The sequence below is a fragment of the Schistocerca nitens genome, chromosome 1 (genome assembly GCF_023898315.1).
Source record: "Schistocerca nitens isolate TAMUIC-IGC-003100 chromosome 1, iqSchNite1.1, whole genome shotgun sequence".
Classification (NCBI taxonomy): Eukaryota; Metazoa; Arthropoda; class Insecta; order Orthoptera; family Acrididae; genus Schistocerca; species Schistocerca nitens.
In genome coordinates this window covers 493,746,725-493,771,387 of record NC_064614.1, presented here as the reverse complement: position 1 = coordinate 493,771,387, position 24,663 = coordinate 493,746,725, and the positions used below count along the sequence as shown (strand labels likewise).

The window sequence follows — 24,663 nt, the reverse complement described above, 5'->3', positions numbered from 1 at the left end:
TTATGTTTTCCTATTTGTGTGTTCCCGCTACTTCACTGTGATGTTGCTATTCACTGACTACATCACGTGTCCAATGCTCTGAATATCCGCTGTCATCGGCTGGCGAGATAGCTTGATATGAGCTATGACTGGTTTACAAAACCGCATCACAATCTCGATTTCAATCCTTTTGAAAGAAACATGCGGTGTTTGGTGGAATTTGAATTTATACTTTCGTAATATGAGAATGTGCAGTGTACATGTTGCTGCACATCAGACGTCTTTCCAACCCCCCCCCCCCCCCCCCCCCCCGAGTTTTGTTTTCTAAAGTGCCAGGAAATTCTCCACCGTGGTTAGCGTGAACAGCTGCGGAGTGAGAGGTCCTTGGTTCAAGTCTTCCCTCGACTGAAAATTTTACTTTCTTTACTTTTGCAAAGTTATGATCTGTCCGTTCGTTCATTGACGTCTCTGTTCACTGTAATAAGTTTAGTGTCTGTGTTTTGCGACCGCCCCGAAAACCGTGCGATTAGTAGACGAAAGGACGTGCCTCTCCAATGGGAACCGAAAACATTTGATCGCAAGGTCATAGGTCAACCGATTCCTCCACAGGAAAACACGTCTGATATATTCTACACGACACTGGTGAAGGCATGTGCGTCACATGACAGGAATATGTTGTCGACCCACCTAACATGCACACTTGGCGAATGGGTAAAAAGATTCTTCTACCTTGCCCGATTTAGGTTTTCTTGTGGATGTGATAATCACTTCCAAAAAATTGATGAAAACATAAGTGTGTGTCACATAAACTTCAACAAATGAATGCAACAGCTTCACAGTCATACAGTTTTCTCTGTGCTCTGTCAAAACATATGTTTTTAAGGTTTTCAAATTTTTCTGTGTGTAGACCGTCAAATCCTGCATATGTCCTAGCAAATCTGAACATGTCCTGGAATTTCAGAGAGCGAAGTTGATTATGTGTGAGTGCCTGAACTCTGATAATTGTCTGAAAATAATACATTTTCACCCGAGGGAAGACTTGAACCAAGGACCTCTCGTTCCGCAGCTGCTGACGCTAACCACGGGACCATGGCGCTCTTGTGCTCACATCGTCCTTGATGTTGCCTGTTTCCTATGGACTGCTTAGTTTGTATATTTTGCTTATTTTTTCATAGTTCCACACAATTTCTTCCTGTTTTCTCGATTGATATGTGTTCAGTTTTTCAAGGCCTATCGACTGTGCCAACTTATAACTGAATCTGAGGGGGGTGCGATGGGGAGGTTCCCTTGTTAGATATAATTTCGACAGTGTTTAGTTGGTGTACTCCTGAAAAGGACGTAAATTTGTTGCATGCTCAGATCTAAAATATGGTCTTACTTTTATACATGGAGTATTCACTTTCTTGGAATGGAAATGATCCAGTGTTTCTTTCTCACTGTCGTGAACTGTGTGTTGTGAGATTTGTTGGAATGTTTTCCTCTTGTATCTTCTTTATCAATCTAAGTTGTAATAATCAGAACGTCACACAGTGTTTTTTGACACTTCACTTAATTCTAAAGACAAATTGTATGTAAATGAACAATGACAATAAGAGACACCCTATTCTGTTGTAAATCTCTTCACATAAGCCATCTCAGTGCACTGAGAAGCCAGAATTGTTATTCTTGTCATAATAATGAGAGTAAAATCTTTGAAATAAGTGTTCCTTATCATTTGCCTGCAATTCTCTTCATGTAAACTAACATTAGGAAATTCTTTTCAAGAAAAGAATGAAATTGCATTCCAAATATTTTGAACATTTCAGTAAATATGTGATGTAAAGGTTTTAGTGTGAATGAAAATCTTGTGCAACTTTTTGGTTGTGTAAAATTTGAGAAACATTTCTTCATAATAAGTAATGGTGTTTTTCCACTCACCCCATGAGGTGGCAATTTTCCAGGAACAGGGCCATGTGTCCTCAGTACATTAGGCCATGCACTATTCATCAATGCCTTGCTTTAATTGTTAACTGAAGTTTCCATTTTTTGATAATTTATTGTGTTATCTTTGTGTGCCCTGGATGATGTTTTTCTGATCATACATGCACTGTTTGTCAATTTTAACTGCTTTTATCGCAGATCGTATGTGGAATAGTGGGTGGAGTGTCCTCTTTATGATGCCTAGCCTTTGCTAGCTAGTTAGCACTTGATAAGTAGCTGTTGGTATTCACAGGAGCTCTGTGTATAAGGTCTTCACATCATCTGGTAACATGTTATTTTATTTTATAACTGTTGCTTTTGTGTTAGTTTTTACGGCGAATAAACGTTGTTGTACGAGGGTCACTCCAAAAGAAATGCACACTATTTTTGTAAAAATACAGTTTTCATTCTGCATGTGTGCAAGTTTTACAATGTGTGTAGATACATTCTTCTCGCTTGTTTTCCAATTTAGTTCAACCTGTTCCTGTGAGTGGCACCATCACAGCATGTCTTCAAGATGGCTGCTACACTTGATGTTCGTCAGAAGCAACGTGCTATCATAGAATTCCTGTGCTGTGAACACTAGACAGTGGGAAACATCCACAAGAAGTTGAAGGTGTATGGAGAGGCTGCTGTCGATCGCAGTACAGTTTGTGGGCAAGCAGTTTATGCGATGAAAATTGGCACGGCAATATAGAAGATTGTCCTCACAGCAGCAGGCCTTGTACTGCACACTCTCCAGACAATGTGCAGAGAGTGAACGAATTGTCATGCTACGTTGGGATAGGGGAAGGAAATGTTTGCAGAATACTGAATGTGTTGGTGTTAAAAAAGGTTTGTGCCAGGTGGGTTCCCAGGATGTTGACAGTGGCTCACAAAGAAACAAGAAAAATGGTATGCAGTGAACTTTTGGAACAGTATGAGAATGGTGGAGATGAATTTCTTGGAAGAATTGTGACTGGTGATGAAAACATAGCTCCATCATTTTTCACCAGAGGCGAAGAGGCAATCAATGGAGTGGCATCATGCAAATTCACCCAAGGGGGGGGGGGGGGGGGGGGGGATTCAAAACCACACCTTCTGCTGGAAAAGTTATGGCTATGGTGTTTTTCGGTTCTGAAGGACTCTTGCTTGTGGGCATCATGCCAAGTGGAACCACCATAAATTCTGATGCATATGGGACGACACTGAAGAAACTTCAAGCTCGACTGAGTCATGTTCAACCACATCGGCAAAAGCAGGATGTTTTGCTGTTGCACAACAATGCACAGCCACATGTCAGTCATAAAACTATGGAAGCGATCACAAAACTCGGATGGACAACACTGAAACACCCGCCTTACAGTCCTGACCTGGCTCCATGTGACTATCATCTCTTTGGGAAACTGAAAGATTCTTTTTGTGGAACTAGGTTTGAAGATGATGACTCCCTTGTGCACGCTGCCAAACAGTGGCTCCAACAGGTTGGTCCAGAATTTTACCGTTCGGGTATACAGGTGCTGGATTCAAGATGGCGTAAGGCAGTTGAGAGGGATGGAAATTATGTGGAGAAATGAAAATATTGTTCCTAAAGGACGTATCTACACACTTTCAAACATGTAGAATAAAAGATGAATTTAAAAAAAAAATAGTGTGCATTTCTTTTGGAGTCACCCTCTTACATGACCTATTATGTTATACATTTCAATGCCTCTGATCTGAAGGAGATCCTATTAACTGAAACTGATAGTTGGAATTTAAAATTAGTTTGTTATCTGGACTAGCATTTTGTTAAAATTATAATTTACAATCACTTTGATATCCAAATGACTTTGGAGCTTAAAGAACTTTGCGGTTTGACAGTGGTACTAAAATTGTGAGGCAGAAAAAATTGAATCAGCAGATGCAGGGTGTCAGGTACAACACTGTTCTGAGGTGCAATTGTCAAAAATGTTGGTTACTATATTCTTCTGGTGATATGTTCAATTACTGAAAACTTGCAAGAAGGTGCCAGAACAAAATAGTTTGTAGTGTGTAGTTTTGCACAAGGGTGTGCCAAGACTAATCTCAGTGTTTGAGACTCACTATACTCAACACTCACATTAATTTATTTCAAATATCAGTATGAACTAACTGATGGACATTAATGCTATACTATGAGAACTGTGCTCACTATTTATTGGCCAGATTTTAAGTATCTCACAGCAGACTGAAAAAAAAAAAAAAAAAAATTCTCTAGTGTAGTAAAATGTTATGTTTAAAATAAGAACTTCCTTCATTAATGTTAATGCAACATTCATCAGGAACTGTCATAAATTTAAGAACATAGACATTCATAAATTTTGCCTAGAACAGCATATGGAAGCATGTGCAACAGAAGTAGAATTTCGCAAAAAATCCTTCGTAATATAAAGAGTATATCTGTTCATAAACCACCTTGAAGCTGTACTGGCCCATTTAACAAAAAAACAAAGGAATAGTGGTTGCTGGTGATTTAAATGTAGATTTCCTTAACCCTAGGACTCACTCTGCTAAAATTTCCTTAGTACTCCATCTGGGGTCATACATGACCCCAATCAATATATAATTGACTGTGTGTACTAATCATTCAGAGAACAACGTACTGTCGTTTAATACTGTTTGTTTACATTTTATTTATTATTTAGACACATTTCACAGCTTTTTAACAGGTATGTACGTAGTAGAATTACATTACATATGACAGAGTAATTACATATCAGAAGTTACAATATTACTCTAAGTCATAATTTGTTTCACTCGTAAATGTTTCACAATGGCTTAAAATTTACAGAAAATGTGATGAACAATTCAACAGGAAACATAATTCTAACCCGATCCCTGCTTACCGGTACTGCACTTTCATCTTCTCCACTGTCATCATTTTCAGCAAGAATTTCATTTTCTTCTAATTCATGTAAACAAATTACATCACTTTGGTCTACCTGTGTCTCTGTTCCATCATCTTCGGCGTCACTACCTCCTGAATCACTACTGCTACGAAATAAGTCTTCCGTAGCTTGTTCTACACTATAGCCAGGAGCAAAACGTATTCCATCCATGCTGAAATTACACTGCAACAACAAACGTACAAACGAACTTCCAGTTTGAGGTTAGTTCTGAGTAACACCTGAATAACACCTGAATTCAGTGTTACCAACTCAAAATACCTAAGAAAGAGATTGATAGTTGATAATCTATACATTCTATGAATGTTACATATAATCTATCTGGGGTCATAACTGACCCCAACAGTAGTTTTTTGTTAATTATTGACTTAAATGTTGCGTCAAGCGCTCTAAAAATTTTTGTGAGAGAACTACAATACTGTGTGGTAAAAGTCATAAAATTCTGGATTTTTACAAGAAATAGAAATATTATTTTATCCATAGTAAAGATGATTGGGGTCACCTATGACCCCAGAGTGAGTCCTAGGGTTAAAGACTCTCCCAATAAGAACTTATTTGAGTTATGTAAAGTTCCCCACTAGGGTAGCCAATTGCTCACAAACACCCATCGATACTATCTTTATAGAAAAGTCCAATGAACAAAACTGTATCTGTCAATCCGAAGCAGTTCTGATGTTGATACTATAGCACATTACAAGAAATACTGCAAAACATTAAAGACTTCAATATGGACATCAAAGCAAATACATTACAAGAAAAAGATATATCAGATAACAAAATGAAGACAATATGAGATATAGTGAAGGAGGAGACCGGTAGAACCAGACATGAAGAGGGACAAATAACATTTAGACAGATGTGTGTAGTTTTGCAGAACTTTTTAACAAATATTTTATAACTGTTACTGAAAAGATGGGGTTGTCAGGTTCTTTAGATGCTGCTATGGAATAATACCTCAGACCAGACATTTCAAGTAACTCCATAATATGAATTTGACCCTAACTACCCCAGGAGAAATAATGTCCGCAGTAAAATTTTTAAAATCAAAAACATCTAGTGAGTATGATGAAATATCAACATAGTTAAAGAATGTGACATATTAAGCTATCTGTGTAATGAGTCATTGATCAGTGGAATGTTTCCTGAATGGTTGAAATATGCTGAATTTAAGCCACTGTTTAAAAAGGGAGATAAAGAAATAGCATCAAATTTCCATCCAATTTCACTTTTGCCAGCTTTCTCAAAAAGTTTAGAAAGTAATGTACAATCGGCTTTATAACGATCTTACCATAAATAACATACTGTCAAAGTTGCAGTTCGGATTTCTAGAGGATTCTGATATTGAGAAGGCTATCTACACTTACAGTGAAAATGTGCTTAATTCATTAGACAAAAAATTGCAAGCAACTGGTATATATTGTGATCTGTCAAAGGCATTTGACTGTGTAAATCACAATATCCTTTTAAGTAAATTAGAATATTATGGTGTAACAGGAAATGCTGCAAAATGATTCAAATCTTATATCTCTGGCAAGAAACAGGGTGTTATTAGGAAAGAGACATGTATTAAGCTATCAGGCATCATCAACTGGGAAGTAATTACATGTGGGGTCCCCACAAGGTTCCACCCCCAGGGCCTTTACTTTTTCCTGTGTATATCAATGACCTTTCTGTAGTAACATTACCTGATGCCAAGTTCTTTTTGTTCGCCGATGATACAAACATTGCAATAAATAGCAAATAAAGTGTAGCCTTAGAAATATTGCCTAGTAAAATATTTGTGGACATTAATCTCTGGTTCCTAGCCAATTATTTGTCACTAAACTTTGGAAAAACACACTACATGCAGTTCAGAACTTGTAAGGGGTGTCTCACGAGTATATGCCTAACATACGTTGACAAGCAGATAGAAGAATTGGACAGTGTTGGGAGGAGCACACCACAGAACTTCTGAAGCATCTAAATAAATCTATTTGCAATGCGAATTGTCAGACATCGGTGATATAAAAATGAAAACTATGGTGGCGTGTTATTACTATGCTTACTTTCTTTCCATAATGTCATATGGGATTATTTGTTGGGGTAATTAATCAAGCCAAGCTAAAGTTGTCCGGGCACAAAACCGTGCAATAAGAGTTATATGTGGTGTGACCTCAAGAACATCCTGCAGAAGCCTGTTTAGGGAACTAGGGATACTAACTACTGCTTACTAATATACACTCCTGGAAATGGAAAAAAGAACACATTGACACCGGTGTGTCAGACCCACCATACTTGCTCCGGACACTGCGAGAGGGCTGTACAAGCAATGATCACACGCACGGCACAGCGGACACACCAGGACCCGTGGTGTTGGCCGTCGAATGGCGCTAGCTGCGCAGCATTTGTGCACCGCCGCCGTCAGTGTCAGCCAGTTTGCCGTGGCATACGGAGCTCCATCGCAGTCTTTAACACTGGTAGCATGCCGCGACAGCGTGGACGTGAACCGTATGTGCAGTTGACGGACTTTGAGCGAGGGCGTATTGTGGGCATGCGGGAGGCCGGGTGGACGTACCGCCGGATTGCTCAACACGTGGGGCGTGAGGTTTCCACAGTACATCGATGTTGTCGCCAGTGGTCGGCGGAAGGTGCACGTGCCCGTCGACCTGGGACCGGACCGCAGCGACGCACGGATGCACACCAAGACCGTAGGATCCTACGCAGTGCCGTAGGGGACCGCACCGCCACTTCCCAGCAAATTAGGGACACTGTTGCTCCTGGGGTATCGGCGAGGACCATTCGCAACCGTCTCCATGAAGCTGGGCTACGGTCCCGCACACCGTTAGGCCGTCTTCCGCTCACGCCCCAACATCGTGCAGCCCGCCTCCAGTGGTGTCGCGACAGGCGTGAATGGAGGGACGAATGGAGACGTGTCGTCTTCAGCGATGAGAGTCGCTTCTGCCTTGGTGCCAATGATGGTCGTATGCGTGTTTGGCGCCGTGCAGGTGAGCGCCACAATCAGGACTGCATACGACCGAGGCACACAGGGCCAACACCCGGCATCATGGTGTGGGGAGCGATCTCCTACACTGGCCGTACACCACTGGTGATCGTCGAGGGGACACTGAATAGTGCACGGTACATCCAAACCGTCATCGAACCCATCGTTCTACCATTCCTAGACCGGCAAGGGAACTTGCTGTTCCAACAGGACAATGCACGTCCGCATGTATCCCGTGCCACCCAACGTGCTCTAGAAGGTGTAAGTCAACTACCCTGGCCAGCAAGATCTCCGGATCTGTCCCCCATTGAGCATGTTTGGGACTGGATGAAGCGTCGTCTCACGCGGTCTGCACGTCCAGCACGAACGCTGGTCCAACTGAGGCGCCAGGTGGAAATGGCATGGCAAGCCATTCCACAGGACTACATCCAGCATCTCTACGATCGTCTCCATGGGAGAATAGCAGCCTGCATTGCTGCGAAAGGTGGATATACACTGTACTAGTGCCGACATTGTGCATGCTCTGTTGCCTGTGTCTATGTGCCTGTGGTTCTGTCAGTGTGATCATGTGAAGTATCTGACCCCAGGAATGTGTCAATAAAGTTTCCCCTTCCTGGGACAATGAATTCACGGTGTTCTTATTTCAATTTCCAGGAGTGTATTTATTCCTTAATGAAATTTGTCATTAAAAGTATTTTGCTTTATCAAACCAACGGCTCAATTTATGGAATTGGTACTTGAAGAAGAAGATGATGAATCTTCACAAGGATTTAAAATCACTTACTCTTTTACAAAAAGGTGTGCATTATTCAGGAACACACATTTCAATAACTTGCCAGCAGCATAAAAATCTTAACAACCAATGAAACTCAGTTTAAGAGAAGCCTAAACGATTTATTGGTGGCCAACTCGTTCTACTCCATTGACGAATTTCTCAGTAGGACCAACTGTTTTGTGTGTGAGTGTGTGTGTGTGTGTGTGTGTGTGTGTGTGTGTGTACACAATTTAACTAAGTACAATCTTACTTCTGCGCCGTTTCAGTGCAGTAATGTGTACTAGTACATGTATTATTACCTTACAAATAAAGATTTCTAATTTTAAGTTCAGTGCATTAATGCGATCCTAGTAAATGAGTGTTTGTAGAATGATTCTTTTGTATAGTGTTAATTTAAAAAAAAGACAGTCATTTCACTTGGGACCTGTGGAAGGTACATTAACTTATTTGTTTCAGTTGTAAATATTTGTCTTGTAGTATTGTTTTTCTGATATGTTCTACATCATGGAGGACCACCTCACTACTGATAAATTGGAATGAAAGTAAATCTAATCTGAAAAGTATTGGTATCGAAACACAGTGGTTTTTGACCACCGCTGTTATAGACAGTCGGGCATTGTATCATTTAGTAGCTGCACACTTCGATTTTGCTTTGTTCATTATTTGTTTTTGTTTTTTTTTTTTTTTATTTTCTAGGTCTGTTGAACAGGAGAATTCCCGAATCAGTCATGATTTTCGCTTAGAGTTCCACAAAAAAATTACTGAGATACAGGGTGACATCACAAATTTTTTAAGTGGGCATATAACGGCCTTAAATGAAATAAGAAAAACACTTGGTAAGATTTTCAGCAGTTCAAATTTGCAATGAATTTAGATTTTATAAGTTGAAATTTTAATTCTGCTTTCAAGAGTTTTTTTAAATTAATCTTGTACTACAATTTTCTCTTTTAAAACAATGTAAAATACAAGATGGAATAGTGATGATCATATGAAAAGGGTACGTACTATGTTCCTGCATGCTCCCACAAGCAGCACTACCCACTACCCTGCTATCCCTCTCCAGTCCTCCTTATCCTCATCACCCAGATTTCATCTCCATCGGATGCAGTTTCTCGCAGTTCTGCCTCAGTGGTTGTGGGAGTTGTGCTTGCTTGTGTGTTTTCTGCATTAGCAGGTGGCTTTTTGACCAAAAGCTCACAAGTTTAGCAGCCTTTTTTTTATGCTTTTTGCAACTCAGCATTGCCTCTATGCTGGTAGCAATCTCTAATTTTCATAATATTGTCATTTTCTATTTTATGTTGTGTATTTAATTTGTTCAATTACAATAAACTTAATTTTATTTTGGAGAACTGCATAATTTAGGGCATGTGTTAATTATTTATTTCAAAACTGACTTAAACTGAGTTGACCACAGTAAATTATTTTTGTGATGGCAACCTGTTTGTCAGAATGTGACCATCTTCAGACCATTTATATCATGATGGTAAGTGGTGGCAGTGAATGGAGTAGAAGTTGCGGCTCCATGGACTGTTCACTGCAGTTACCGTTCTGGGAACCATAACACCTATTTCATTCACTGCCACCACCTACCATTGTGATGATCTGCAGATACTCACATTCTGACCAAAACCAATTATTAAAAATGAATATTTTGTTGCAGCCAAGACTGTTTTTAATCCATTTTAATGTATTTTTGCTAGAACGCTGCTTTTCTCAAGGAGAATGTTCAGAAAAATTATTTATTTATTCTGGCAAGAGTATCTCATAACTAACCAGGCAGTCATATTTTATCAGTACATTCGTAAGCACACATGTGATGCTAGATATTATGTTTAGTGTGCAATCTAACACCCAAAATTGATTATCAGCTTAAAAGCATCATCATTTGGGGGGGGGGGGCAGAGTTTATATAGGTCTGTGAAAATTCTGAACAGAGGTTATTAAAGAAAGGCATATGTAGTTTTGAGCTGAGGCAGTGAGGGGAGTTGTTGAAAAAATTGTAATGCTGGCAAAAAAGAAACACTTTACCATTTAGTTAGATGCAATGTAGTGTGTTTAGTGCAATCTATCTTGTTCAAGGAGTGCCATCAGTAAAGGAATAGTTAGAAAATGTTCTTTGTTTAACAGATGGATACAATTTGGATACTTGATAAGTAAGATATGTTCGCATTTATAAGTACATGATCTGTGATCCAAGATAGTGGGGCACAGAAATATTCAGAAACCAGTGAAACACCATCCCTGTGCTGGGACACGTCCCGAGATCTTGAAGGTGTCAGCTGGTGCTGACTCTACAATATGAACTGCCAACATTGCCTATCACACTAACAATGAGGTGGCTGATGTTTTTCATTATGACTCCGCAACTCCTGTTGTGCATGCGTAAACCATTTTCACTTACCAATAATGCTCACCCGTTCCATGGAGTAGTCTTGGTGCAACTGTGGTAGCCATTCTTTCAGCAGGGGCACATATGACACCAAAGTATTAATAGTTTATTCTGGTTTATAGCTTGTACTAACAGTTGTTCGGCCCAAATAGAGACTCCATGGATTTCCATGTAATGGCTGGCTGCAGCAGTGGATGCTGGAACTGAGTTGGTGGCTAAAGTTTACAATGGGCCACCCAATGTACAGGTGTGGACAACACCTATAAGTTTATGATATGGAAAACTGATTCACAATTCAGCTATTCCAGCTGACGGCCCTTTGTCAAGTTTTACTGAGTTGGAAGAATTAGAAACCAGTAGTTCACCATCCTGGGTGGTTTAGAATTGGGACAGCAAGTGGTAGTCTGGTTGCAGGGTGACATGTCATCAAGGAAAAAAAAAATCATTGATTAAGCATAAATTTTATTAGTGAACATAAACAACAATCATAAAGATGCTCTGAGGTGGCATGACATTCCAGGGTATTTGCTTAAGACAGCGCGTGTGGAAATGCTGAGGTAAGCATGTGGCCTCCAATAGCTTGCGGTGACTGCAGTGATTCAGCAGCAATGCTGACACACGAGGACATACATGCCGGAAGGCACAGAATCCTGCCGTGGACCCCGAAGAGGAAGACAGCTCTCAAAAGCAGGGCCTGCACTTGTAGTGACACACACATGCAACAGTATGTCCACACTTTGAAGGTGGCTGGGCGGCTGCACCGCCATGCTCTTGAACGATAGCTCTCCGGGATAAGAGGCAGGCAGTGACAGGAAGTAGGCCCAGAGGTGGCCTATATTGGACTCGGGCACAGTGTGTTTGCAGTTAGCGATGTCTGTCTTGTGTTGACAAATCGTAGATTCACGTCAACTTGTAGATCAACATGGATGTCCCTTTGGTGCTTGCTCTTGCCAGACTAATGCTTTCTAGATAAAAATGACAGGCACGGTCCATATTTGTTATGCCAAGTCATCAGTTCCTGTCACATAGCCCAACAAAGCCCGTGGTTCGGACCTGAAGTAAACTAGCCACCTCCCGACAATGGCTCTTGTCTTTCTGCCGTATCATTATTACGATGCAGATACTTCGGTCATGCCATCAATGTGCCAATCTCCTGATATGGTGTCAGGGTGTCACACAGTGGGTAGTAGTTGATGCAACTATGCTTGTCTGGCTCTGGCCTGGCCTGCTCCCACGGCCCCTTGCGTTAGTCACAGCAGTGTCAGTAGCACCGAAAAATAATCATGGCTGTACATCCCATTCACAGTCTGAGGAAATATTTTCTGAAATTTTTAAGTGTCATTCAGACAATGCGGAAGTCTCCCTGTGCTTGGGACAGTGTTTTCTGCACGATAGAAGTGCTCATCCATTGTTACATCTGGATTCTTCAGTTTTAAATGCGTTATTAAGGCCACCTAAGAGACAAGTGGTAAGAGTATGCAGTCTTCCAGATTGTTTAACTTTGGATGAGATTCTGAAATAACTTGGTGCTTAAAATAAAGTTTTGTGCTCATCCGAACGGGAACTTGAGTTAAGCATTACTTTTTGTTTTTACGGACAGTGTGCTGTAGTCTTTTTCAGTGTGTTTCATACTGATTCATCACGCTGTCTGAAAATTTCAAATGTTTAAATTTTGTTGGCTGTGTATCATATATGACTTTCAAATTCGTAGCTCAAATCTGGACATGTCAGTGTTGTTTTGCCGCATGGTTATCTGTAGTATATTACAGCTCATCCATTACTATAGAGAATTGTTAGGATGTACATTGTGAACAATGTATTCCAAGGTTTGAACAAAGCTGGTAAAATGCTGATCAGCTGGTATAAAAGTGCTTGTAATTTTTCCTTTCTATTGATGGCTTAGGCGGTGCTTCGTTTCCCTTGTGTGGAATGATTTCCATGAGCACTGGACAAATGAAATGTCTTTATAGACTGACAATATGCTTGTCACAAGATAGTTGATTATGGTTGTGCTAAGACCATCCTTGGCATCAACTCAGGGAGAGTTTATCATTCCTGATCTTGCTGATTGGGTTTATTTTAATGAGTTTAGTTTTGAAAGTGTGTTATACGTATGAGATTGGAGCAATGGTGGGGCAATAGTTCATTGCAGTATGGAGGTTGACTGGTACTGTATTTGTCTTCAAAGAGCTGAAAAATAGTTCTGGGTTTTGGCTTTGCTACACCTATATTTAGGGAAGAGAGAATTTCACAGTAATGAAAACACAAAAAATAAATTTTTAGGGACTACTGTGAAACTGACTGACTAACAAATTGCCTCAACTAGCATTTTCACAGTTGCTGTACAAAAATCTTTTACATCTGAGGGCAGGAGTGTGTTAATATTTGTAACCGATACCACCACACCCTTACTTGTGGCATCAATCACTAGATGACACTCCATTCAGTGAAATTTGTGTGAACCTTGCCTAGCGACAAGCAATCCCTTAGTCTCTTTCCACTGTTCATGGCTGCGAAGTTCAGTTGTTTCTGAGGGAGCCTTGCTAATGGATTGAGTCATCTTGCTGAATGCCTCTGAGAAAATCATCTGTAGAAGCAACAGACGGACAAGTCATGGACTAAGAATGCTCAGATTTCCTGTTAAAGGTGACGAAAGATTATGGAAGTGAATTTTGAATTCAAATGAATGAATGCATTAGTTACAAGTAATAACTAGTAAAGAGCTCTAAGCACTCAAGACTGCTGAAATTTACACGATGGTGTAATGCAGCAACTGCGCGTCATGCACCGAAGCCATATGATACTTTTCAATGAATTCATTGCCGCCATCTGACACTTTAATTTCACTATCCTGATTTCGGCTGTAGAGACATTTTCAAGTGCAAGGTGAAAATTCAAACCTATAAAACATGGTTAACAAAGTGGAAAGCATAATTTAATAAACAACACAATTTAAGGAGCCGTACTTAGTTGTGACCTTGCACTTGAAAATAGTTCCACAGCTGGAATCGCAGTAGTGAAATACAGGAATAATAAAAACAGTGTAATGGCAGCAATGATTTCACTTAAGAAGTGTATTATGACTATGGTTTCCAGCCAGGAATCATCATCATCATCATATGATGATATTTCTGTGTTCTAAAGCCTGGTGCATACTACATGAACTAGTGTAAAGCCTCGTTTACACTGCAGCAAATGGAAGTGAACAGTCAATTCGGCAGCGTTCACTATCATTCATTTGTCAGGGTGTATACGACCCAGAACGACCGTGAGATCTGGGAAAAACGTGGAAATTTTTTCATCCTGGGGAAAACCAGGAATTTTTTAAATTCTGGGAATTTTTCATTGCTTTAGTTTTCAGTTAAATTTTTGTAACATTGACTGGTAAGAACCAATACTCTAACAAAGCATATTACTGTATCTCACTACTGCAGAATAATAGTGCAGCAATAAAACATGAAAGAGAGAGAGAAACAAAAATAAAACTGAGTTGCCAAGGAAATGCGCCATATACAGCAAAAAAAACAGAGCTCACACAAGCGTCTACCAACAGCAAAATGTGTCAACGGCTTTAGGAAGACTATGCAATGCTTCTAACAACAAATTGCCTCCGATGAGCGTGACATCACAACCATTTACATTAGATTTGTTTGAGCAGTTGTGAGCGAGCGCATGCACAGTTGAGTCGCGTATGAGTAGTACCTTCTCCCGCATCTGGCTGCAGAAGTGTGGCAGTTGGCTGTATAAGCAATAGCAGCAAGGAGCCAGATGCTACCCGGAAAAAATTTCACTGGCGCACCTAAAATTTCAGATTCATGCATGTGCAACAGGCCTTGGATATGGGGGTATGGGAGGAGGGGGGGGGGGGGCAAACCGGGGTATCTGCCCCGGGCGGCAATTTCTGGTGGGGGAGGAAAGACCTTGTTTCACAAAGCGCCTAGCATCCAGCGCACATCGGTCTATCGGTTATTCCTATGATTTTGAAATGCATCCCTGCTGAATAACAGGTAAGAAAGATTACGTATTATCTTCTCGGCGTATCCAAGAAAATGAAATTTTGGCGGAAATTTTGTTTTTCCAGAACGCTACACTAGTAAGGGGCAGTTGTACAGTCCCCGGCTAGCAGCCGCTAAAGTTGTATTCTGGGAGTAGCGCGGAAAACACGTTGTATGAACATGTAATAACGCCTAACCCAAAAATAAATGCGGGATAACTAAACCGGTGATTGTGGCAGGGTTAGTCAAGTTAACCGGAAAATAAGTTTTAACCGTGGCAGGAATAGTTACAGTATTAGTAATTGCAAGATTGTTAGAACGAGGAAGGAGAAGGAAAAATTATGGAAGAATATGATGATTCCAAGTTTATATAAAATTTTGTACTACTACTTTTTGATTTCATGCTTCAGAAGCTAGAGCATTTGAATGAAATGTGAAATTATTTCCTAACATGAAGCTTTTTTCTTGCAGTAGGCCTAATAGGCATTTGATATTGGTGCCTCGTGATTATATTCTATCATGTTATAAAAATGACCATTTGTGTCAAAACAGTGTCGTTTATTCGGTGTGTGTTAAAATTCCTGCAGTATTAGGCAGACCTATTTTGTGGTATCTAGCAGACAGTGACAAAATACATGTAATCAGATCGAGAAAGCACACCAGTATTGGATACTATTCATATTAATAGCTTTTTCAGTATTAGATGATGACATTTGATTTTTTCATGTGGCAAAACCTTTGGTGAGCTAATGGATTCTTTCCCAAAAGGAAAGCACACCATGCAAAGCTGTAATAAGGTTAGTGAGAAAAGCCATTCTAGGAGCTAAGGATTGAAGAACTGTCTACTGTCTTGCTTGTCTATTGTCTTTACTGGTTTTATGTATTCTATATTTAATGTTATGTCACACAAAACATAAAATTATTAGCTAATAGGCAATAAAAGAGTGCAGATTTTGTGAAGAGTTCCTGTTCTCCCGGTTACAAATAATCCCATCCAGTATTTATTGAGTTTTTTTAAACAGGGGTAGGTTGTCAAACCGGCTGACTGGGAGCAAGAGAGGTACCACAAGACATTTTAATTTCCACTGTCCTGTATACAGTTTGATGGCACTCATTACAAAATGTTACACATTTGAGTTCCACAGAGCGAAATACAGTGATGTGCGATGGAAGAATGCTGTGTGAAGAGGCGTGGCACTACACTTTGGCACATTTAAGATCAAACACTTCCTCAAACACATTCGTTTTATGTATCAAACTCTTCAGAAAGATGTGCGCTACAAAATGGACATATTTTTTAAAAGTCTATTTTTAAAATTTTTGGCGCCCTACCTCAAACGCTCGAGGTAGGAGGGGCGCCACTATCTAGTATTGCCCCAGTTTGGAAATATCGTAGATCCGGGCCTGATCCACAGAGCAGTATTAAGTCGTGATGGGGAGGCGGGTAGTCCCATGTGATGTGTGTTCACGTTTAGTGAGTTTGCTGTTTCCTTTTCGTTTATTGCTCTCACATTGAAAGAAAACAAAACTGATTTCTGTGGCCGGGAGCTATCAAGTCCATTAAAATACATTTACATAATTATGGAAGGCTAAAATATGTTATTAGTTTCAGATTTTATTTTATGTCCCCTTTCTGACAGTCAAGTATAATCACCTTGGAGAACAATGAAGTTATTTTTGTTGATTTGATAAAGAAATGTGGCTTTATTTAATCTTTTCCACTGAGCCAACCAATTTATTTGAAACGGAGTGTTTAATTCCACACTTCTTGGCTAGTTTCAACTGTTCGCTGCATTTCAAGTGCACGTTTTCATCTTCTAGCATACATGGCATTATGCCACAATAAAGAACCAAACATGAGATAATACAGTACAGGTACTCGAAGAAAATTCACATCTGAATCTGGACACACGAATGTGCACTTTCAGCCGAATTATGCATTTCAGTATGGTTCACGAAATTCCCGTGCTCTTGGAGTATCCTCTAATGTCTTGTTTCTTTTATGCAATTATGTAAGATCTATTAATGTTTTACACGTACGAACATACGGGCTTCCTGTGCTGTCGTGGCTGGGCAAGCGAGGTGACGCTTGTTATCTGGCGCTCTCTGGCAGCTGCTGAAATGAACCTATTTGTAATAGGTCACGGGAAAATGTTGCGAATAGTGGTTTGAAAAGCGTTACTTTCAAAGTAAATTTCCTTTTACGCAAGATGAACTGTGTGTGAGAATGTACGACGAATTTCTTCAATCACAGAGCGTTCGACTCTCATTTAAAAATCAGCCTTTCGAGTATGATGATTAAGAATAATTTCGAGCCCAAAAGATCTGACATTTACGTTCTTAAAAAGTTTGCTGGCACATTTGTGTGATGTATCTTAAAGTGTAACATGTGTAAGAAGGGGCATCATTATATGTAAAAGCTTTTCTTTTCTTGTAGCAAGCACTATGTGTATTAATTTAAACCTTTAAGTTTTCCTATTTGTGTGTTCGCACTAATTAAGTGATGTTGCTATTGGCTGACTACATCACATGTCCTAGGTTCTGAATATTCACTGTTGTCGGCTGGCGAGATCTCGTGACATGAGCTATGACTGGCTTACAAAAGCGCATCACAATCTCGATTTCAATGCTTCAGAAAGTAAAATGCGGTGTTTGGTGGAATTCAAATTTTTACTTTTGTAATATGAAAAAACAGTGTACATGTTGCTGCACATCAGACATCTTCCCAAATCATGTTTTGTTCCCTGAGTTTCTTTTGCTAAAGTGCTGGGAAATTCTACGCCGATGTATAAAACCATAACCATTCAAACTTTTACAGTTCCGAGGAAAAGTATACTGACTTAACACGGAAAAAGTGTGTTTTCACCTGGGAGGAAGTGTACGTTTAACTGGGAATTCCAGGACTAATCTGGGGAATTTTTTTTCCCCTCATCTACGTATACACCCTGTTTGTGCCTGTGAGCAATTGGTTACACAGGAGAGAACATGAGAGAATGAGCATATCTTGCCGGCTCTACTAACACTGCAATTCTTTTTAAATCGATCACATAGCTTTCGCACAATAACAGCCCTAATTATAGCTATGATGTAAATCTTTGGTATTGGGGTACAATTATTTTCCCTGCTGTTTCTGATGAAGGAAGCAAAACTGAGTAAGGAAATAAGTGTGTAGGTGTCTGAATTTTACATAATTGTGAATTACATCGAGGTGGTGAACTTAAAACTCAGTTTCGGCTCCAGCATTATAGCAGTATATGTTGGTTGACATCCTTCATTGGGTCCCATTTATACTTAAAGCAGAAAATTTAAAAGAGCATTAACTACCCATGATCATCACAAAGTTGTTTGCACATGAAGCAGTGGATAGTGCAAGACCCGAAGTAGCAAAGTTTTGACTTCCTTTGATGTTTCGCTAAAAGACTAACTACTACCTAACACGACCAAAGACCAGCGAATGCATACTAAACATGAGAGAATGTTTCTTGTGCTTGCCCACTGTTTACACATCACTCTGATGGAAACCTAGGGCTCAAGTGAGCAGTTTGTTAGTGCTCTCTGCCATTCTGGTGTCTGTTTCGTGGGCATTTACAGGATAGCGAATTGAAGGGAACACAACAGAATGATGATTCCATCATGGAAATGTTTGCAAATGTTGGCATTATGCATTCGGTATTAAGTTGTTTAGTAAGTTGGTTTCTCTCTGTGGAAAAGGCTAAGCATGAAAGGGAAAATTACATTATAGACAGGATTTGTTTCATTTATGAGGAAAATAATGTAATGTGAAAGAAGAGATTTGAGTCACATGTTTCTGAACATTTTCAAAAACATCTGAGGCATGGTGCATAGTGAGTGACCTACGAATCAAACTTAATTGAATGTCATTTGCTCGCACCTGCCTACCGTTTGCACACGAGAGAATGCAGTTTGAGCTGATGTTTGTTTGCTTAGTGTTAACCAAACTTAAGATATCCTTGGAATAAAGACCTCATTCCCAGAAGTTAAGGACTGAAATGTGATGTAGAACAGTCTCTTGAATGAATGCACACACAAATTGTGTAATGATCTGGAAATAAAGTTATTTAAATTAGTGAATGAAAGCTTGAAAATAAAGAGTTATGTTTGCAAACACTCGATGGAAAAATTTCTTTTTATCAGGTCGTATCAAAAGGAATCATCCAATTAAAAATCATAACTATTATTATGTTTGAGATACGTGTGTGAACAACATACTGTTGGAAAGAGCAAACACTCGAGTTTTACATGGTTTCCACTTAAGTAGCAGCAGTGTGTGCCCACTTCCATTCTAGAAAAGAGCATTAGATGATGGCATGAAACAGGTTGTTTATGTAAAGGCAAATTGCTGGGCCATCCCCGAATGTCTAACACAAGAAGTTCTCAGAAATTCATTCTCTGTGCAGCTCGACAGCTCAACATGCCCCCAATGTGTGCTGCATTGACGTTTACACACAAAACCATATGAAATTCAGCTACTGCAAGCTTTTAGTGAAGTTGACAAACAACAATGTGTGGAGTTTGCTCTTAGCAAGATGGAGGATGACAGTTTCCTTCCACACTTAGTGTTTAGTGACGAGGCAACATTCCATTTAAATAGAAAGGTGAACCGTCATAATGTGAGAATATGGGTATGGAACAACCACGTGGGGTTGTAAAACATGAGAGGAATTCCAGAATTTAATGTGTTTTGTGCAGTTTCACAGGAAAGGTGTATGGTCCATTTTTATTTGCCGAGAACACTGTAACGGGAAGCACCTGTCTCGATATGCTTGAAAACTTTCTTTTCCCATAGTTGAAAACTGATACGAATGACTTCATTTACCAAGAGGATGGGGAACTGCCACACTGGCAACTGGAAGTGCGGGAATTTTTACATCGAAGGATTACTGAACGATGGATTGGTTGTACTGGACCAAATGATTCAGCCTTAGTTTACTGGTCTCCGAGATACCGGACCTGGGTGTATGTGATTATTTCTTGTGGCGGGGTCTACAAAAATTCATCTTGAGTGGGGTATATAGAACACCTATGAAAAGGTATGGGGGGGGGGAAAAAAAACTTTTTGAGTCTCTCGTTCATAGAAAAACAAAATTCGTTGTATATGTTGATCAGTTTCAGAAATATAGACGTGCCAGATTGGATGATTCTTTTCAATACGCTCTATATTTCGCATTTTTGTGAGAGAGAATTACGAGGGTGGTGTGATATGTGTGGTAAATTTCCATGTGAGAATGGAACAAATATTGCTAAATCTTCATGGCTGGTAAGCTTGATTGTACAAAGTAAAGTGTGAAGAATTCCAACACTGTAGAGTGTAAAGCTGTCTGAATTGTTCGGTGCATCGACTGGGATTAAAAGTCGAGATGACAGTATTTGTGCTGTTATTAATTTTCATTTGTAGGGTTGATCTGCCACACAAATCAAAACAGAAATAAATGAAGTTCACACTGACTCTGGACCATTATTGAAGACTATTTACTTTTGGATTAATGAATTTAAGTATGGTTGAGGTAGCACTGAAAATGAAGCATGCTCCATCACTTTCCCAGCAGATGGAACAATCTGTCTGTATTGGAGCATCTTCATTAGAAACAGCTTGTTTGGATTGTTACTTACTTTATAGTAATCCATGGCTTGTTGACAGTAAAAACTTACTGCAAAATGTCCTCCATGTTGCTCTCAAATTGTTTCGTGCAGAGTTTGAAAGTTAAAAGGTATAACTGCTTGTCGACTGTCAGCATCCATCACACCAACAGTTTTACGACCATTTTATCATGTTCTCATCAACACACCAATGGTTTCTGTTACTTGCACGCTCTTGTTTGATGACATTATCAGAATCATGTTGTCAACCTTCTCAATAAGCCTGCAAAAATACCAGAACTTCTACCAGAGCCATAAATACAAAGGTATCACTGCTTCATAATAAATATGTTTCTTCTCCAGACGTGTGCTACACAGACCATGCACCAGTTCCTGAGTAGCTTAGTATCTATCCCAAGTTGATAACTCGTAGGTCTCTCAAAATTTGTGGTTGTACTAACAACTAAAAGCACGTTCTTAACATATTATATTTCAGCAAACAAAACATTCATGACAACATTACAATTCTTATTACGTGAATTACGTATTTACGAAAAATTTATTTTAAATTTCAGATGAAAGTGTACAGAAGAAAAATGAAGATCTATCCATATTAAGTGATGATCTGGCTTCCTTAGTAAATATGCTAACAACTACCTTGCAGAAGTGGAACAAAAAATCTTCTGAGAAGGTAATTTGTCAAGAAATTCAGGTGACTATTAATAATTTAGTGTGACCCGACTGGGAGAGCATATGACTTCAGCAGCTAATACACACTACGCTCCATGTAATGTTCAAAAATTTCTGATTAATTATATGTGCTGAGGCTACAGTAGAATGATAGTTTCCATAAATATTCTGCATGTGAAGCTCGACATTTATGCAAGTACTAAAACACAGAAATTGTGAAGAACTGAATTGGGTTTCCTGTTTCATGAGAGTACAGTATCAGATTTAATTCCATGTGGCACTGTTGAAACTAGAGTGTGAAAGACTGGAGATTCAGTGTAACTGAATGTTCAGGCTGATTACCTGAAAGAGAATAACTTTGCACATCTTTTTTTAATAGCAGAAAATACTTATGCATATATATTTTGTACTCTGCTTTGTGGAAGTGTTTATTCTACACACAGTGAGAAATGTATATGTTATGTCCTTACTGAAAGAACATATTATATGTGGATAAGAATAACAGTGATTGACAGCAAAGCGCAGTTGAGTATGAATGGGGGTGTTTTGTAGGCTTGCCATTGCATGCATGTACAATTTGACTGTAGTAGCAACAGGTGTACAGTTCGGTACTGAACATCCTCTCACACACTCTGTTAATATGCAATATTGAGTTCATTTTACAGGGTCACAATATCCTTGTTGCTTAAGGAATGTACTACTGTGTATAAAATAAATGTTTTCCTATTACTTATATACCTCAACAAAAGTGAAGGGGTGAGCACTGTCTTTATAATAATCAAAATTATTCACATTTAGTTGGTGAATTTTATACAAAGGGGATGCTCAAATGGGTAAGGTTACTGCATGTGAATACAATAACTAACAACATTAAAATAGTATCAACTGCTTAAGTACATGCCAATCTGTGTAGTGTCCACGTGATATGTCATACTTAATGCAGAGGCATATTCACAAAGAATGATATGAGATTTATTATGGAAGTGTGGCAGATGCCACTCACCGATGTCTGCAGACAGTGAAGGAAGACAAACTTAAACAAAGGATAAATCCCACTTCCTACCTCGACATGTTAACTATGCTGTTATGGTCCGTGGAAGAGTCACTGAAGTTGGTGAAGGATATAATTATATTACTTTCTATAGTCACTTCATTGTGTGTGTGTGTGTGTGTGTGTGTGTGTGTGTGTGTGTGTGTGTGTGTGTGTGTCATACAGCACTACTCCACTACACTGGTTTTATTTGTGCCACTGCATCTACTAACAATTTCTGCCACAGTTATGCTATAACTGTTTGTTGTTGGAGAGCCCAAACCATTTAGTGTGTGCTACGCAATATCATCACTTATCTTAATTATAATTTTGTGATAAGTAATTTTTTTGTATCTGAAACCGAAGGTTACGATAACTGTTAACAAAGAATTCTTTCTGACACTGGATAATCGTACCTTGTGAACAGTAACACACAGTTTTCTCTTATAATATCCATATATGTGGTGACTAGTAGCATCGTATTGGAATAAATCAGAGTTTTTCTCATTGTTCTGTCTTTCTTTTTTATGCTGGTTGTCTATACAAGATGATTCAAGAAGAAAACTCCCTTACTTAACATTTGTGGACCTCTGTTTATATGAACTTTTTTCTTTAGTTTTACTTGTAGAATAACATATTAAAATATTTGCAAATTTTCATGAATCACCCTGTAGATTAAATGAACCAACCCGTTCCTGGTCCACAAAGTATTTTCCCATAGAAACTTTGACAAGATTGTTGTGACCGTTTAGAATGTCTGCAGTTCTTAAGACTACATTTGTTAGAGGCAATAGCTACACTATTCTCTCTCTTCTTCTCGAAATATTCCCACACTGATCCCACAAACCCACATTTCTCACCACACAAGGCGTGAGCAGATTGCTGAACTTTCCATTAAACACCCACACTTGTCTGCACACTCCTGCTGCAAGTTTCAGTGGTGTAAATACAAAGAACTAAAGCACACAATAAAAGCAGATCACAACTCTTAGGTTACTGGTGAAAAGCATTGTCTGCAACCAGCTGGTAACTGCTACCTGCAGTAGCAGTGTGATTTGACAATGGCGAATGGAAGTATCAACCAATTGCATTCTCTGATCAGTAAAAAGCTAGACGTCAGTCACTTTGTTGTTCTCATCCACATATAATTTGTTCACTTTCATGTTGGTGAAACACTGCTAATGGGTAATTCTTCATTTAATCTAATCTGCTATATGTTCACTCAAACTGCATGAAACAAAGTAAACAGAAATACATGAAACAAAATCCATTTTTCTATAAAATTGAATCAATGAGAGTAATTTTTTAAGATTCAGCTATTTGTTTTTATTAATAAATAGTTAATGCAGTAGAGCTAAAATATTCTGTCACTCATTCAGAAATCAATGAAGTGGATTAAATTGATTACAAAGGATTGTATACTATTTCCGAAGGGTTAAAAATAAAATAAAATAAAAAATAAAGCAACAGTGTAGGATTGGGGCTTGAATCAATATTCTGCCTTTCTGGGAGAATTTTTTCCCAACATAAAAAAAAACCAAGCGTTTGTTACTAAAAGACATTGAGGAATATTTACATAATGAAGATGAGAAACATCCAGGATGCTCAAATTTTGGCATTTATTTCTAATTGATCTCAAAGACCACTGTTTAACTAGGTGTATTTAAACATTGAAACAGGTTCTGTTAACACCAAAGATTGGTCATTATTTTTTATTTGATGAGAGTTGATTAATATCTTAAAAGGATCAATCTTTTCTCATGTAAACTTCAAAACATTACAGCCTGCTGTATCATGGTGTGTGTAATTGTAGACTGTAAGGTGTCACTTGCACTGAATAAAGGCAGCACTGCCTTACAAAATTCAGGCAACTTTAAATACCTGTCATAAGTGAAAAATATGTTCTGCTTCAGATAGGTGCAGCACAACAAAATACACAAAATCTTCTTCAAGATGCGAGAAGCATAACGGATACAGAAATAAACTCGGTACACAGTTTCTTGACTGAAAGATTTTTACCCATAACCCAAAATCTTCAACATCAAATTCTTCGCTCAAAAGCTGAAAATGATGGTTTTGCACGCCTTGTGATTGAGCAGGTGAGTAATTACTGTGTAAAACATAATTTCTGGTGTTTCTTTACTGTTGAAATATAGCCTAAGCCTGTTTCATGTGATGAGAATGTAGTTAAATAACAAGAATTATTTGTGATCGGAATATAAAATGAGTAGACAGGCATAATTCTAACAAAGATGTTATCCATTTTCTCAAATGTGTTAGAATATGCGTCCTTACATTATGATACCGTAGAAGATATGTAGTTATTTAATTTGACCTGCTAAAATAACATCTGTGCAATTAC

General features: G+C 38.9%; 1 protein-coding gene across 1 annotated transcript in view; it reads left to right on the top strand.

Moving 5' to 3' along the window:
- The window catches only part of LOC126252652 (kinesin-like protein KIF11-A), a 226,820-nt gene that overhangs the window by 150,178 nt on the left and 51,979 nt on the right, over positions 1-24,663 (top strand). Inside the window, exons 9-11 of the mRNA XM_049953558.1 lie at positions 9,296-9,435; positions 21,157-21,272; positions 24,215-24,400. Coding sequence (XP_049809515.1) covers positions 9,296-9,435; positions 21,157-21,272; positions 24,215-24,400 — 442 coding nt within the window. The remainder of the gene's footprint in view (positions 1-9,295; positions 9,436-21,156; positions 21,273-24,214; positions 24,401-24,663) is intronic.